At 38.3% G+C, this 16,581-nt stretch overlaps 1 protein-coding gene across 6 annotated transcripts in view; it reads left to right on the top strand.

The window, feature by feature from the left end:
- The window catches only part of WDR47 (WD repeat domain 47), a 28,025-nt gene extending 11,630 nt beyond the window's left edge, over nucleotides 1-16,395 (top strand). For 3 of the 6 annotated variants that reach the window (XM_080406789.1, XM_080406794.1, XM_080406793.1), the window contains exons 6-15: nucleotides 2,068-2,197; nucleotides 5,374-5,552; nucleotides 5,670-5,927; nucleotides 6,616-6,691; nucleotides 7,901-8,058; nucleotides 10,968-11,137; nucleotides 12,049-12,219; nucleotides 12,622-12,753; nucleotides 13,490-13,708; nucleotides 15,017-16,395. In XM_080406789.1, coding sequence (XP_080262915.1) covers nucleotides 2,068-2,197; nucleotides 5,374-5,552; nucleotides 5,670-5,927; nucleotides 6,616-6,691; nucleotides 7,901-8,058; nucleotides 10,968-11,137; nucleotides 12,049-12,219; nucleotides 12,622-12,753; nucleotides 13,490-13,708; nucleotides 15,017-15,159 — 1,636 coding nt within the window. In that variant the 3' untranslated portion in view covers nucleotides 15,160-16,395. The remainder of the gene's footprint in view (nucleotides 1-2,067; nucleotides 2,198-5,373; nucleotides 5,553-5,669; nucleotides 5,928-6,615; nucleotides 6,692-7,900; nucleotides 8,059-10,967; nucleotides 11,138-12,048; nucleotides 12,220-12,621; nucleotides 12,754-13,489; nucleotides 13,709-15,016) is intronic. The other 3 variants (XM_080406791.1, XM_080406790.1, XM_080406792.1) reach the window with 3 other exon arrangements.
- The last annotated feature ends 186 nt before the right edge of the window (nucleotides 16,396-16,581 follow it).

Below are 16,581 nucleotides of genomic sequence, written 5' to 3' on the forward strand. Positions count from 1 at the left end.
CTGATTATGTAACAGAGTCTAGCTAAAATTTATGCTCAATTTTACTGAATTCTTTCATTCTGGATAAATAAATGGAGGCAGTGGAATAGTTGTAACTCCATCTTCTTTCCCCGTCCCATTCTGTCCTCAGTTGTCTGTAAATTTTGGTCCTGACACTGTAAATGACTAAACTTCAAAAATTTACTTACAGAAGTAGTTCCAATGATGTCAGTGGAAATTACTATTATGTCATCATTGTAACACTCCTTAAATTGTTAACAGTAGTAGTTCAGCTTAAATATTTACTTAGCTTTTTTTGAAACCAAATCTGAATAAGGTGGCTGAATGTATTTTTTTCTTAATATTTTATGATAGCGGTGAATGCTATTAATGACCTAATGCAATGTAGACTGCAAAATTCTCTCCTTTCTGAAGAGCTAAAGCCTGTATCAAGACTTAGTACTTTTTACCTTTTGAGAGAAGAGCCCTGGCAACTAGGAGAAATGGTTCTTGTCAACTACGAGCTTATCGTGGTTTTGCTTGGCCTTTATTTTGATCAGTAGTTCTGTCCCTTTCTAAATGTTACATCCATACTTCGCTAGAAGGGAGCTGCCAGCTTTTTTGGCTCTTGGAGAACCAGCGCTGCTCTTGGGCGCACTGGCCAGCAGAGGACGCTGTAGAGCTGTGGTGGTCAAACCTGGCCGCAGCTGGTGATACCCTCTGTTAGTTTTGCCTTACAACGACATTCTGTACCTTGTGTTAAGGTAAAGAGCATCTGTAACTAAACTCAATAAAAAGGAAACAAACACCATCATACTGATGTCAGTTCACCAGATGATAATGGAAATTCTTACAGTACTGTATGTTTTGATATATTAATGCTTATCTTGAAAGTAGCTATGGAAACATCCTGTGTGTTACATTTTTTAAGTGTGCATCCTGAAGATACTGATGAATTGTGAATCTAATTTTACTGATCTGTATGCACAAATCTTAACATTTGTGCGTACAGCCCAGGGTTCAATGTTAAAACTGATTCTTGAAAGTTTCCTGTTTCTTTTTCCATTATTAGTGGGCTAGAATAATTTTTTACAGATAGTTATCTTGTGGGCTAAATAAAGTGGTAAATTGCTGCAGTTCTTTGTATAGCCATTTTCATGTCATATTGTGATGTTTATAGTTCTTAACATGGTTTTTCATTAATACATCTTTTGAAGGTTAGAATTAGATTAAAGGAAGCAGACCTGTCAAGAAGGCACTAAATTTTTCAGAAGAAAATCCAGCTGCAGTTTAAGTGTCCAAATGAAATGGCAGTATTTGCCAGGCTGGAAGCTGAGCTTTATGGAAATCTGGCTCTTGATTTCTCTTGCACATGACAGAAACATAGTATTTCTTTTATACCTTGTGTTCAGCAAGCAATAACTTGTCCTTTAGTCAGCTAAGTCACTTTTGTTATTATACGAAGGTACAGGAAAAACTTCTTAAAGAGCTTTGTTCCAAGTCTCACTGAGTAAAGGACTTTGAGTTTTGCCAACTTAAGATGGGAATCCAAGGCTTTTAATCAGCACACTTACTGTTTGCTAAAGCATTTTGTAAGAATTCTGTGCAGAAATACTTAATAAAGAGTAGCAAAACTGATACTTTCCTGTGTAGCACTTTCAGGAGTGTTCAAGCTGATGGATGTTAAACATAGGTGTAGTATATCTGATACTTCCCATGCGTGTAATTGCTTTGGAAGTACAAGATCTTAGTAACTTGTTAGAGTATATAATACAAGCATAGGGATAGAGAACATGGGGTTTGGATATCCCATGGTGGCAAGGCTTTCTGCAAAATGTGGGGACAAAGCATGCTGACTGACTGTGCTTTTTGTTTTTTTTTTTTTGGGGGGGGGTTGTTCAGTGTAACCCCTTGGAAGTGGCATTTTTTTTCTGAAGCAAAATCTTTTATTTTTATGTGACTTAAGTACTTTGCACACTTGTATTCCCAGATTTTACTCTGGAATATTATCTTTCTCTACTTATCAGGGGATTTTCTACTGTTAATTTTTCTCAGTTAAGCTTCTCTTCTTTTCCATGTTGTTGCAAGAAGTGATACTCCCGTGGAGCCACAGCATCCCATCAGCAGTGAGACTTTGTGCCAGAGTTCAGTTCCAGAAAATGAACCACTTAATGGAGCACAGTGTCAGGCATCAGCCAAGCAAGAGAAAAATGAGGTAGTAGTTGGTTGTTTAAAAAGAGGCCCTTTGAACTGTGTTCTGATCCCTGCATAATGATTTGCCTTTGTGTTGGGAACATCATGTGTGACAATGGGTTGCTTTGAATTTTGTTTTTATTTTGGTAAAAATATTGTGTTGTCTTGTATAAGAAACTACTTTATTCCCCATTGTATAAAGTTCTGCTGTCATTTGAGTCTGTAACGCAGCTGATTAGCGTGCCTTCTCATGTCAGCAGTATTGCTAAACTGTTGTATGTATTTTTAAAAGAAAAAAATGCTTTGCAGTACTGAAAGCTAGCAATGGTAGATTAAACAATGCTTAGGAATCATCTTAGTGTTTTAGCAAGGAATCTGGCATGTAGTCTGCAATTTTTGGTGTTAGCACCAAGGTTCATAGGTCATCTTACATCACTTTCTGTCTAGAACACAGAGAAATTAACATTTGATACTTTCCTGGTAAATGTATCTTTGCTTTTTGGAATCCAATAATATTACCTTTTGGGGGGGATTCATCTCTGAAGGCTTGTCCCTTGACTATCTTTTTTTTTTTTTTTACCTTTTTTCACCTTAACAGCAATATGGGGAAAGCGAAATAATAGTTCGGTAGGAAACAATGAAAACTGTTACCTATTCTACTCTTTTTCCACAGTTTTAAATATCTGTCTCTTAATTCACTAATGTTGACTAACGTTGAGTATGTGGTCGGTTTTGTTTGCAGACTCCAGTTCGATTTTTAAGCAAACTTTGTCTTGGCTTATGACATCTATATTGTACTGAAAACCAGTCTAGTCTTGACAGGGCTATATATTCTTGTAGACTCTGGATACTTGAGTGAGGCAATGGGGCCTCTTGGAGGATTAACAAAGTCCTCCAAAGCTGAGGACTTCACTCCCCTCAAGGACTTTGCTAAGTAACTTCTCCGCTGCAGCGGTGTTGTGTATGTGCATTGGGAATAAGGGGAAGGGGGAAACAGCTTAACTAGGTGTATAACAGAGTGGGCCTCAAAAGGCAAAAAAATGGATGCAGAGTTTTTAGGAGAGAATGAGGACAGGAGATGTTGTGCTGCGGTGAAGATGTTGGCCAGGTAATTACACACAAGTGGAAAAGAACGTAGTACCCAGTCCAATTTCCTTGTTTTATTGTCCATATTGTAGTGGTATATGTGTTATATCTATGTGAGTAAGAAATTAATCTAAATTTCTTTTCATAGCTTTATTTTTTCATCGTTCCCGGAGGGATTGAATAGAAAGTCAGTGTTTATAGAGTAGAGCATCTGGACGACATATCTTAGGTTTAGGTGTTGGTTTGGGTACAAACAAGTATCAGCTATGGAAAGACATACAGACAAGAATATAAGTGTTGCTTAGAAGGATTATAACTCAGTGACTGGGGATTAATTCACCTATTTGAAATACAGAGAACAAATACTTTCTAGACTCCCAACAGTAACTTCGGGGTTTCTAAATTGCAGATATCTCAGGGAAACCTAAGGTTGTAAAACTTTTACAAATGCAACAGCAATAGGAAATGTACTATAAACCAAAAAATAATTGTCAGAGAACACAAAATCATAATGCAAGTATTTTTATTTAAAAGACATGCAAAGGCTCGTAGTTATGAAGAAAGATTCTCTGCATGAGTTGTCTGAACTAATGCAATGTTATCAGGATGTCTGTATACGACTTCACTGGATGACAAAATGTCACTTCTGAAAACAAAAAAAACCCACAACCTTGGCGAGGTGGGTTTTTTGTCTGTTCTACTACTTTTTTCCCTGCTAGTTGGTAAACATGCAGTTAAGGTTTTTTTTCCTTAGAAAATGTTTGGCACTTCAGTGTTGATATTTTGGCTTTGGACTAATACACTTTTGGTTTTCTACAGGATATTTTTGTGTGTTCATTTTTAACTTGTTCTCAACTGTTTTATGATAGTAGCATTTGAGACTAGCAGCACCGAGAGAAATTGAGGGTTAAGGAATGCAGAAGGCAGTGAGTCCTGGCAAGCTGGCAGTGTGAGAAACTAAAGATAGTACATAAAAGGGAAGAGACCATAAGAAAGGAAGCCAAAGTATTTGTGTTCAGTCCAGAAAGTAAGGAATTCTAAGGTTAGAACAAGGCACCAATTTAAAAAACAAGATGCAGTGCTTTGTTGTGGTTTAACCCCAGCTGGTAACTTAAGTGCTGTGCAGCCGCTCACTTACTCCCCTGTCACCCAGGGGATGGAGAGGAGAGTCGGGAAGGAATGTAAAACTCGAGTGTTAAGATAGAAATGGTTTAATAATTGAGATAAAATAAAAATGAGAACAATAATAATAGCTACAGTAACAGTTATAATGAAAAGGAGGGAGAAGGAGATGAACAAAATCCAAAGGGAAGGGAGAAAAGTGATGCGCCACACAGCTGCTCACCACCCACTGACAGATGCCCAGCCAGTCAGCCCTGGCCACCCCCCCACCCGCCCAGTTTATATACAGAGTATGACATCCCATGGTTTGAATACCTCTTTGGCTAGCTCAGGCCAGCTGACCTGGCTGTGTCCCCCCTAAGTTCCCGTGCCCCTCCAGCCCTCTTGCTGGCAAAAAGTCCCAGACCCAGTACAAGCACTACCTAGCAACAACCAAAAACATCAGTGTGTTACCAACACTGTTTCCACACCAAATCCAACACACAGCACTGCACTAGCCACCAAGAAGAAAATTAACCCCATCCCAGCCAAAACCAGGACACGCTTCAAGGTTGGCTGCTGGGAGAGGTAAATCAGCACTGCAGACTAATGGCAGGGATGTGTCAACATGGCAGAAAATACTAAATTTGTAGTGTAAATATGATTTGGAATTTGGAATGTGGCTTACATTGTTTTCTGATTTTTATTTTCAGTTTCCAATCGCCTATTTGTTTTGATATTGAGTAATACTTAGGAAGTTTTGTAGGAAGGAAGATTCTCTTCCTGAATTATGGCAGAACTACTTTAACAGTTAATAGGACAGGCTGGCAGGGATTACCTTTTCTAGTATGTAAGTTGTCTGGTTTTAAGGAATAATGAAAGCATTGCTCCTTAGAGGAGAATTTGCTGGCGTTTTGATGCCTGTCGTGAAATAATGAACCGGAAATTGCATGTTTAGGTTAAATACCACAATTAACTATTTAACTTTCATCAGAAATTCTCATCTTGTTTTAGCTCCGTGATTCAACAGAGCAGTTTCAGGAGTATTACAGACAAAGACTACGTTACCAGCAGCACTTAGAACAGAAAGAGCAACAACGACAGCTGTACCAGCAGATGTTGTTGGAAGGAGGTGTGAATCAAGAAGATGGAGCTGACCAGCAACAGAATCTCACTGAACAGTTTCTTAACAGGTTGGGGGATTTTGTTGATTTTCCTTCCATCCACTCCTGTTCTTCCTCAAGTTCTCATAATAATCTGGTTTGGTGGTCTTTTTTTTTTTGTCTTTTTTTTTTTTTCCTTGTTATTAGATCTATCCAGAAACTAGGAGAATTAAATATAGGTATGGACAGTCTTGGAAACGATGTACAAACACTTAGCCAGCAATGTAACGGGAGCAAAGCGAATGCATCTACCAATCCAACAAGTAACTTTACATCACCACCTTCAGATGCTAGTCAGAGGGTAACAACGGACAGCCAAAATTTTAATACAAGCACTCCTCGAAAGCGTGGATCTGCTAATCAGATACCCTTTTCTGAGGAGTCACCTGTACAGGGGAATCAAAAGTAAGTTATTAGGGACTCTTCAGGATTGGAAATATCCTTCTGTTAGCACTATGGGAGTAGCTGTTTGTATTTATTTCTAGTTATCAAATGAATTTGTCTTTGAATATAGGTGTTTAGCTCATGATCAGTGTTTATTATATATTTTTGTAGGGATTATAAAATCCTTTTCTTTTTGACAGTACACATGAGAAATAGTAGTTATTTGTTATGGTTTACATTTTATGCTTATTCTTAATTTCACACTTTTTATTCTGTCTTACTTGTATAATTCTTGTTTATTTTGTATGCTACTAAGGTTCTGAAAGCTTTATGAAATAGAAACCAGATGGAGAGAGGGGCAGGACAGAGTGGGAACTAAATTTCTTCTGTTAACTAAAGGGTAGTGCTGACCTGAAAGCAACAACTGTTCTTCCACACATCTGTATATATGCTTTTACTTATGTTATGGCATGAAAACAAATATTCTTAACTTGCATTCACTTGTTCAGTGCCTGGAGTTGCTGCAAAAAGGACAACCTCTTGTAGAAATAATAGTTTAATGATAAAGAATCAGACATAACACTTGTCCACACAGATTAGTCAGGTCTGAGAATGACTAACTGTAGTCCAAGAAATACTTACGAACAAATCTGTCCCTGCTATTGTTTTTTTCTGTTACAAATTTGAACTCTTCACCAAATTAAAACAGTGTCTCAGAACACGCTGTCACTCAGCCACAGTTGGAAGATTCTTCAGGAAACGTGGCTAGGACAAGAGGCGATGAGGTGAGTTTTCTTATTGTCCTTTACAATTTGTGTTTTCACAAGATTCAATATTTAATTCTGAGGATGTGACATCCTCTCATAATTAATAGATACTCAGAATGAATTTTGGTTGATGCAGTACCTACAGAATCATAGCACCATCGAGACTGGAAGGGTTATATGGACACAGAGTCCAAACCCACTGTTCAAAGAAGGCTCAATGAGAGCAGGTGGCTTGAGGCTGGGGTCACTTGTATTTTTTAATATCTCCAAGGATGGAGACTCCCCAACCTCTGTGGACAATCTCTTCCTGTGTCTGACCACCCTTACGGTGTTTCTAAAACAACAAAAATGTTTAAATGGAATTTCCTGTATCTCAGTTGGAGTCCACTGCTTCTTTTCCTTTCACTGGCTACCACTGAGAAGTGTCTACTCCATCTTCTTGATTACTGCTGTCAGGTATTTATATACTCAGATTTACACATGCCCTGAAAAGCCCTTCTGATCTCAAGGCCAAACAGTCACAGCTTCTCCTTGTACAACAGAGGTTCCAGCAGGATGTCTTTTACAGCCATTGTTTTGCGTTCTCCAGGTTGAAACTTTGATTTTTGGACTCCAGTCAGTATGGTCTGATTTTAGGGAAATGATTTTGCAATGAGTACCTTCCAAAGTTTCTGTATCAGACAAAAAATCTTAGAAAAAAGTGGTGATGAAGTCATCAGGAGGATGATGTAGTAAAGTTTAGCATAATTTAAGGATAACTTCATGTTAACTACAGGGTGAAAAGTTGATCCTTATGTTGAGTGTTGTATTTGTTTTATGAACTGTGTTTATGACTTGGACTGTTTTCAGTAAAAATACAGCTTTGTTCCTTCCCCTTGCAAGTTTCACACGGATCAAAAGTGTTCACATGGAAACAAACTGTAATACCAAGTTTCTGGGCTGCTTAGAAGAACAAAAGCTGTTGGAAGCCTGGAGGGAGAGTGAGAAATGTTCATCTAATGTTAGCTATAAAAGTGGGTTGAAGAAAATAACTTTTTGAAGTACACTATTCCTTGACCTGGAGTAGATGTTGTTTTACAAGTCCGTATTTGAATAACTTAGCGGGTGCTGTTACTTTATTAATACTTTGCTACAATAGTTCTATATTACTCTGCAAAAGTCATGTCCGCTTTTAAATGTCCAGTTTTATGCTGAAGAACCTAATACAGCTGCTATCCTTCTACACAGGATGACAAATCAAAAAAGCAGTTCATATGCATTAATACTCTAGAAGACACACAAGCTGTCAGAGCTGTAGCCTTTCATCCCAGTGGGAGTTTATATGCCGTTGGCTCCAACTCTAAAACTTTGAGGGTTTGTGCCTATCCAGAAGTAATTGACCCAAGGTAAGAAAGCTTGTATAATCATTTATTTTTCTGTATCATAGCACTCCTGTAGCTACTGATACCTGTCCATTTCATACCTTTATTTCGTTGTTGTAAATACTGCAGCGCTCTATTTTAGAAACCTGAACTGCCAAACAAACATACGATGATCTGCCAAAGAGCTTATGTATTTGTGGGCTACTTTTTGGTGCTCTTCTGTTACTGGCAAGATGCATTGCCACAATACCATACCTTTCCTTATAGAAGTGTTATTTTTGTCTCAGCAGGTGGGCTTTTCTGTATTTTCTGTGATGGCTTCTGGTTTTGATATTCCAGCTGTAAAAGTGGGAGAAAGCACGTATCAATTCCTCAGCCAGCACAGGCTGGGCTTCGTGGGGTGCAGTGTCTGGCAGGAGGACAGACATTAACAGTAGAAAAAGCACTATCTTCAATTTTTACAGCAAAATTTGCCAGAGTGTTTCTATTGTTTGCCTGATACTTTGGATCCTTGACAGGAAAAGTGCCATTTGTGGCTTACTGTACACCTAGTCTTTTCCGTTTTCTTTTCACCCATTTTCTAATAGGAGAGGGAAAAACATTTTTCTCATCTGGAAATAAGTATTGCCATCTCAATAACCATCTCCTTGTCTCTGCTCCAGTTACAGTATTTTCTTGGAGTAAGGTGGAAGTGCAGGCATCTGAAACTTCACAACGTCAGGAGCTACAATTATGCACAGTGACTTTATCTGGGACACCTTCCCAGTTTGGGACTCACATGCAGGTTTCCAAGGTGTTCAGGAAGTAATCTGATTATTATTTTTTTCTTTTCCTCCTTAAATATCATCAATAAGGTAGCCTTTGAAGTTTGATTCCAAAATATTTATTGGCAATGTGTGAGATAGAAAAATCAAGGCTTTTTTTTTAGATACCCAGTGCAAGCTGACTTGCTGGGCTTGAAGCCCAGACGACCTCCCCTTGATTGGTAAACAGTGCAAAACATTTTCAGTGGAATGGATGCTTCTTTATTGACTTAACTATGGTCTGCTCTCATACAGCTTGTTATTCCAACCATTGGGAAAGGTTAGATTGGCTTTGCAGCCTTAGTCTCCAGTTACAGTAACGATCTGATGTGCCAAGTAACAGTGCTTCTGGATATGAAAGGAATACTGAGACTTCCATAATTCTGAACTTGTACTGCTTTCTTTTACTGTTCTTTTTCCACTGTGCTTACAGTTTGCCAAAAACATTTCATTGTGGAATTTACAAGTCGGCAGAGAGACTGCATTATCTCAAAGATACTCTAATCTTTGTAACAACCCGAGTCTAGACACGCATTCAAAACTTTCATGTTTTTCAAAAAGCTGTAATTGTGTAGAATAGCTGATGAACAGCAGTTGTTTAATTGTACATCAAAGCTTTGTTGTGACTAAGTTTTTTAAATTGTTCTTCCAACTGTTGTATGATTTGGGACAGGTTGGTTTGGTTTGCTGTTGTGTTTTTTTTCTCTTTTTCTCTATAAAGTTACAGTAGCAGTGTGCTTTTTTTTTTTCACGTTTGAGATTAAACACTGATAGATACACACAACATTTGTGCAGATGGTGCTCAAATAATCACAGTACTTCCATGCAGCTGATTGGCAGCACGTGGTCTTTATTCTGGGCCGTGCTCCCATGTCCTGACAAGCCAGTGTGCTGCCTCCGCCTCTTAATAAATGTAGTGAATCCAAACCCTGGGTGCGATATAAGGCATCAGCCATTTAGGAAGGTCTGTAGCATGTGAATGGTGATCCTGATTTCAGCTAATCTGTCATGGATTTCCTCTCTGGCAACAAAATTAAATTAGCTTTCCTGTAGATTTATGTTAGTATTTTTTACTAAAGCCATATCTATCTCAAAAGTTTTAAAACAAACGTAGGTGATTGTCTTCTCTTTTTTCTCTCTGCCACTTTTTTTCAAATGTTTACAATATGGTTTCTGAATTTTTCAATAGCAATTTAATTTGTTGAATTTCTGTTGTTGGTGTTACTGGAGTGAATGTTGATGGAGCTGGGTACAGCAGTACTTTATCTTCAGCACTTGCCTATTTCCTGGTATGGAACAAAGAAACATAATTGTAGGAAGGTAATTGATTGAAATAAAGGAAATGTACATCAGTGGGACTGTTCTTTTTATTTCAGCCATGTGTAAAGCTGATCTGGTTTCAGCAGGCCTCAGGTTTTATTATTACGGTACTATTAGGCACAACAGCAGCCCCAAACGCGAGCACATGGAGTCCAGTCATGTAATTATGCTGTCATACCAAACACAATCCCCAGTTAGGGATTATGTCTCTGTGGGAAACAGAGAGAAACACCTTCCTACACACATACACAGAGGTTACACAGGCTTCTGCTTTCTTCTTTCAGGAATCTGGATTTTCCAATCTGCAGCCTGATAGTTTAGTCCCAGAGCCAGCCTTTAGCTGTGCCAGCCACACTGGGTACTACCCCAGATAGCGCGTGCCTTCTGAGCTTTCTTGGCCTACTGCTGCTTAACTGAACTCAAGCATGTTCAAAAGTGGCCACAGTATCAAGATGTTGGAAGTATGAAGGATGTAGAGGAAAACCCACCAATTCAGGACTTTGGGGCTAAGATTTCATTGTATGTAGCTAGTAATCAGTATATTTTATCACTATCAACTCTTTATAGATGAAGAGACTGTGTAAGTTCTTTTTGCCTGTCCAGTGGCAAATACAATGGGAAGATGCGAAAAAACTGAGAAAATGGAATGGAGAAGATCATTTTGGTTTTTTCTTGGATCACATGTATATGTCATATGTATTTCATGTTACCCAAAATAACAGAAAAATAGTATTTTTGTGTTAGAATACATTGGTTTTCTTACAAATAAGAGGAAGTTAGATATTTGTCTTTTTTTTTTTTTTCCCCCAGTGCTTATAATTCTCCTAAACAACCTGTAGTTCGCTTCAAAAGGAACAAGCATCATAAAGGATCAATCTACTGTGTAGCCTGGAGTCCCTGTGGACAGCTGTTAGCTACTGGTTCTAATGATAAATACGTGAAAGTACTGCCTTTTAATGCAGAAACTTGTAATGCAACAGGTAGTGTGTGTGTGTATATTTAAAGAATCTCTTTTCAATTATTTGTCCAATATTGGGCAAAACCATTCAAATTACATTGCGTACTTAATCGGATTTGTTATTTTTATTCTAATACCTTGAATAACTTAGTGATGGTGAAAGGGAAAAGAGACTGTAGGCTCTGTCCAGCAAAGAGCCACTGGGGGGTTGGGGGTTATCTTTTGGGCTTTTAATTTGGGGTTTTCTTTGATTGTATTTTGGGTTTGTTTTGCAAGACTCTCTGGTGTTGCGCTGTCTTCAGGTAGAATTTTTTTTGTTGTTGTTGATATGGTAAAACAACCAGATGTTCTTGATTGTCAGTAGGAATTTATCACTACTTCCAGTTCCCCTTTTTCTTGTCTAGTTCTGTCCTCTTCTCCCCATCTTAAAAGTCTAAGGTTTCTCTCCCAGCAAATACTATTTCCCATGCCAAAGCCTCCTCATCAATACACTAAATACATCCCCTTATCTTTTCTGTTTGGAACTTGGGCTACCCCATCCTATGTGGTCAGGGTTCTTGATGATCCTTCTCTGGCAGAGAAAGCCTTTTTAGTTTACCACAGCTTACGTAAAGAAATAAACATATTCTATAAACCTTGGCTGGAATTGGCTGTGGAGATGGTCTCACATACATTTTGCAAAGCTTTAGGAACTTTAGGAAAATCGAGCAACTCTCAAAAACATGATTCTTAGAGATTTTTACTTGAACTTTGCTAACTGAATTGGTGTGCTCTATGGAAGTGCGTAACAATGTTTATACTTGGTGGTATACCTACCCTTGCCTAAAATATTCTGCATTATCACTATAGCTGCTTTAATGATTGCAGCACTAACAGTGGTAAACAAAGTATACCTTGTTTTGTTCCTTGACCTTTTTTTTTAAATTATTTTAGGACCAGATTTGGAGTTCAGCATGCATGATGGGACAATCAGAGACCTTGCCTTTATGGAAGGCCCAGAAAGTGGTGGTGCTATTTTAATAAGTGCTGGAGCAGGGGACTGCAATATCTACACAACAGATTGTCAGCGAGGACAAGGCCTGCATGCTCTGAGTGGTCACACTGGTATGTTACGTTGTTGCTTCTCTCATTCACGTTTTAAGTCTGTATTATATTCTAATAAATATAGTTACTGTTTTGGGATTTTTTAAATGTCTTTGTGGTTTTTGTTCTAGCAAGACTTTTTTTTTTTTTCTCTCCAGATTGCTCTTGGGGTATTTTGAGGGAAGGTGGGGAGTTTTTGTTTTCAAATGTGTTGGCTGTTAATTTAATGGAGAGTACATGCTTCATTCCAGAGAAGTTGCAAAGCTGGGTATTGCCTTATTTTATCAGCATTTTAGATCATGCAACATGCAGCTTTTCCATAGGATTGTTAAGTTTCTGAATGGAAAAATACGATCAGAACTGTAATATTCCGTTATTTGATTAATAGTGTTCAGTCAAGTAAAGGAGTCATCTTGTTCACAGGTCATATTTTAGCACTTTATACATGGAGTGGCTGGATGATTGCATCTGGATCCCAAGACAAGACTGTAAGATTCTGGGATCTGAGAGTGCCAAGCTGTGTTCGTGTTGTGGGAACCACGTTTCATGGAACAGGTAAGACTTGGTATCGTGCTTCTGATCATTCTTGCATAAAAATATACTTTAAAGATGTTTAAGTATTATAGAGTGAATGTAAGGAGGTCTTGTATCACAGAATGGAGGCTCAGCTTTAAAAGAAAAAAGTTGCGAGGACATCTTTACCTGTGTGTTTTGTTTGGGTTTTTTAAAGTAACATTTTCTTTCAAGAGTTGGGTAGGTTTTTGCCTTGTGACTTTCAAGCAAACATTAAAATAAGACACAAAATAACTGTTTCCAAATCAAAGGAAAGGATGGTAAGGAGCAGTCATTTTTGCAAGTTGTCAACATAGTCTTAGGAATCCTTTCACCAATTTCTATAGAACCACTTGGATTTGGTTTTGTTTTTTGAAACCTTTGGCAGGGGGCAATAAATTAGAATTGGGGGCAGAATTCCTTGCATTATTCTACATGATTTTATAAAAAGTTACTTTCTTTCCTGTGATGAAACACTTTTTTTTTTTCCTCCTGCAGCTTTAATAGTGGCTTTGCTACCAGTCCAATGTGACCAGTGGCTTCGGAGTTTTAAGTGCTAGAACATAAAAATGTTCTTATCTTAAGCTAACAGTAGCTAAGTATGTTCACCCTAATTTAAGGCCAGCTTTTCATATTCTTAAACATATTCTTGACTAAACATGAAAAGTCGGCTGTTTGTCACAAATGTACATTAAGTATAACGTGTGTGTGTGGTTTTTGTTTTTTTTTTCTCCTGTAGGAAGTGCTGTAGCCTCAGTGGCTGTTGATCCTAGTGGTCGTCTCCTGGCTACAGGACAAGAGGACTCTAGCTGTATGTTGTATGATATTCGAGGAGGACGAATGGTGCAGAGCTATCATCCTCATTCCAGCGATGTTCGTTCGGTTCGCTTTTCTCCAGGGGCACACTACTTGCTCACAGGATCTTATGATATGAAAATAAAGGTGACAGACTTGCAAGGTAACATACTACAAAGGATGAGTTAATTTTCAGTTTGGTGCTTTTAATACTGAAGTTGTAAGAGAACTTGGTTCAAAGACATTGTGGTATAACCCTAGCTGGCAACTAAGTAACACACAGCCATCTGCTCACTTCCTACCCCCACACACACCCCTGGGGGATGGGGAGGAAAATCAGAAAAAAGTAAAACTTGCGGGTTGAGATAAGAACAATTTAATAATTGAAATAAAGTAAAAATATAATAACAACAACCCTTGTAATGAAAAGGAGAGAGAGGAATAATAACCTTAGGGGAAAAAAACCCCCAAACAAGTGATGCACAACACAGTTGCTCACCACCCACTGACCGATGCCCAGCTGGTCCCCAGGCAGAGATTGGCAGCCCCTGGCCAATTCCCCCCAGTTTATACACTGAGCATGATGTTCTATGGTATGGGATATCCCTTTGGCTAGTTTGGGTCAGCTGCCCTGGCTCTGCTTTCTCCTGGCTTCGTGTGCACCTGCTCACTGGCAGAGCATGGGAAATGTGAAGAGTCCTTCGTTTAGAGTAAGTGCTATGCAGCAACAACTACAACATCAGTGTGTTATCAACATTATTCTCACACTAAATTCAAAACACAGCATTGTGCCAGCTACTAAGAAGAAAGTTAACTCTATCCTAGCTGAAACCAGGACAAAAGATCAGGTTTTAGTTTAAAGGCCGGGGGGGGGGGGGGAACCAGTAGAGCTTGAAGGGTTTGACATGTATATAAATTTGATTGTGTCTGTTAGCAACTGGCTAGTTGTGTTCTTAAGAATGCAGGCTATAAACTACGTCTTGTTTTGGAGTGGAAGGTCTAATTATGATAAAAGAACTAATTAACACTGTTGCCTGATGAGTTGGCCATTGCTTTCAGGCAGCATTCGTAGAAGTGACCTTTAAAAAAAAAAAGTGTGATAATGCTTATTTTTATTGGGAAGAGTTAAAAGAAGATATACTCAATATCTATTGACTTGATTTTCTCGGACTGTTAAATTTAAATTGTAATCACATTGTGGGAAAAAAAAAAAGCAACCAACAAACCTGTGAATACCTATGTTTTGTACTATGTCCAGTAATGCCTAAAAACTGAAATCCTGGGGTCTTGTGTTATGCTCTGTGTGTGACATAGAGGGGACAAGCATGCTTCATAAGGTGAAAGACATATAAAAGCTTTACTAAACCGAAGTGAAACAAACAAAAGCAACAAAAACCCCACCCCAAAAAACCCAGAGAGCTGGGATATAAATTCATGTAAATGACTAATGGTTTCTGTTTTTCTGCTGTAGGGGACCTCACGAAGCAGCTTCCTCTTATGGTGGTAGGAGAACACAAGGACAAAGTAATTCAGTGCAGATGGCATACACAAGATCTTTCTTTCTTGTCGTCTTCTGCAGACAGAACTGTAACTCTTTGGACCTACAATGGCTAGAGTGCAAAGGCAACCTATGCAGCTAAAGCACAGAGACCTGAGACTACAGAACTGTAAAAACAAAGTAATAATAATTAGGCATTGAGAGAGCAGCAGTTGAGCAGGAGAGTGACAAGAGGAGGGGCACTTGTCACAGATTTTTCTGGTTTCTAGGAGGTCTTGGTGTTTTCAGTATATTCTTTTGCAGTGCTTTCAGTCTTCCATGTGAACTCATGCTGCTGTGACCTGTTGTAGTCTTGTTGCCAAAGTCTATGAGGAGAGCTCTGATGTTGTCGATGTGCACTTAAAGTAACATGAATGATGTGTTTACAGTTTGGTATTAATTGCATTCCTTTGGTCTTTGCCTCAGTCAAAATTTTATATAGAAACTTAAGTTGAACAACACTTCAATCAAATCTGTATGTAACTAGTTACACACACACACAAGAAATTAGTTCCACTGTTTTTTCAGATTTATTCATCACTTCTCAACAGGAGGTCAAACTTTATAACATCTCTACAATTTCAACTTTTTTAGTAGTAAATTCTGAACTTTAAAGGTGACTGGGCAGTAACCACATCTTGGTGATGGTCCATTATAATAGTGTGAGTTGTTTTCATCTAAACTGGGGGAAAAGTTGCTGGTTTTATTACATGACGTTGTTTTGGATAACATGCGGGGGGGGGGGGGGGAAGTAAAATATTGAGGTTTTTTTTTCTGTAGAAACATAAATATTTTACTTTTCGAATGCAACAGAATACCTCTGTGTATAATGTACTGTAGAAGAGTGGATTGGCAGCAGTTGTCACAGTGAGCTTAATGGCTATCGGTTTTTCAAGTAAAAGGGATACCATTAATGCTGTAATAGAAACCAGCATGGCTTAAAATGCTGTGTCTGCATGATAATTTAAGAATTGTTTAAATTTCCAGTTCAGAGGCTTATCTGAATTTTATTTCTTGCACTGTTTATGTATGGGAAATTGCAGTTTTATTTCTACAAAACCTTAGAATCTAATGTTTATGTATTGTTATATTTTCATATTGTACAGTTCCTTTTACTTTTTAAAATATAGACCTTAAACTTTAGGTTATTTATTTATTTGAACAGCAGTTAAGTTTTGGATTCTCTTGGTTACTAAATTATATGTGCACCGTAGCAAGCATTTTTAACTATTGTATAAAAGTGGAAAGGTAACTGTAGAAGTGTATCTGTGCTATAATCTCAATAAAGACCTCCAACACCTGTGCCCATCTCAGCTGTTGGTTAGGTGTCTTGGTTGATAATACCTCAGTGCAAGGCTGATAATGAAACAGTCTGTCAAAAGCTGGTGTTTGCGTAGAGCTAGCAAAGGCTTCAGATCTGTAATCCTGCTGCCCGGGCTCCGGCGTGGCAGTGCGGTAGGCAACCACCAGGTTTCCAGCTCCGTGCTGCTCTGTTCATT

Source organism: Falco punctatus (assembly GCF_963210335.1).
Source record: "Falco punctatus genome assembly, chromosome: 11".
NCBI lineage: Eukaryota > Metazoa > Chordata > Aves > Falconiformes > Falconidae > Falco > Falco punctatus.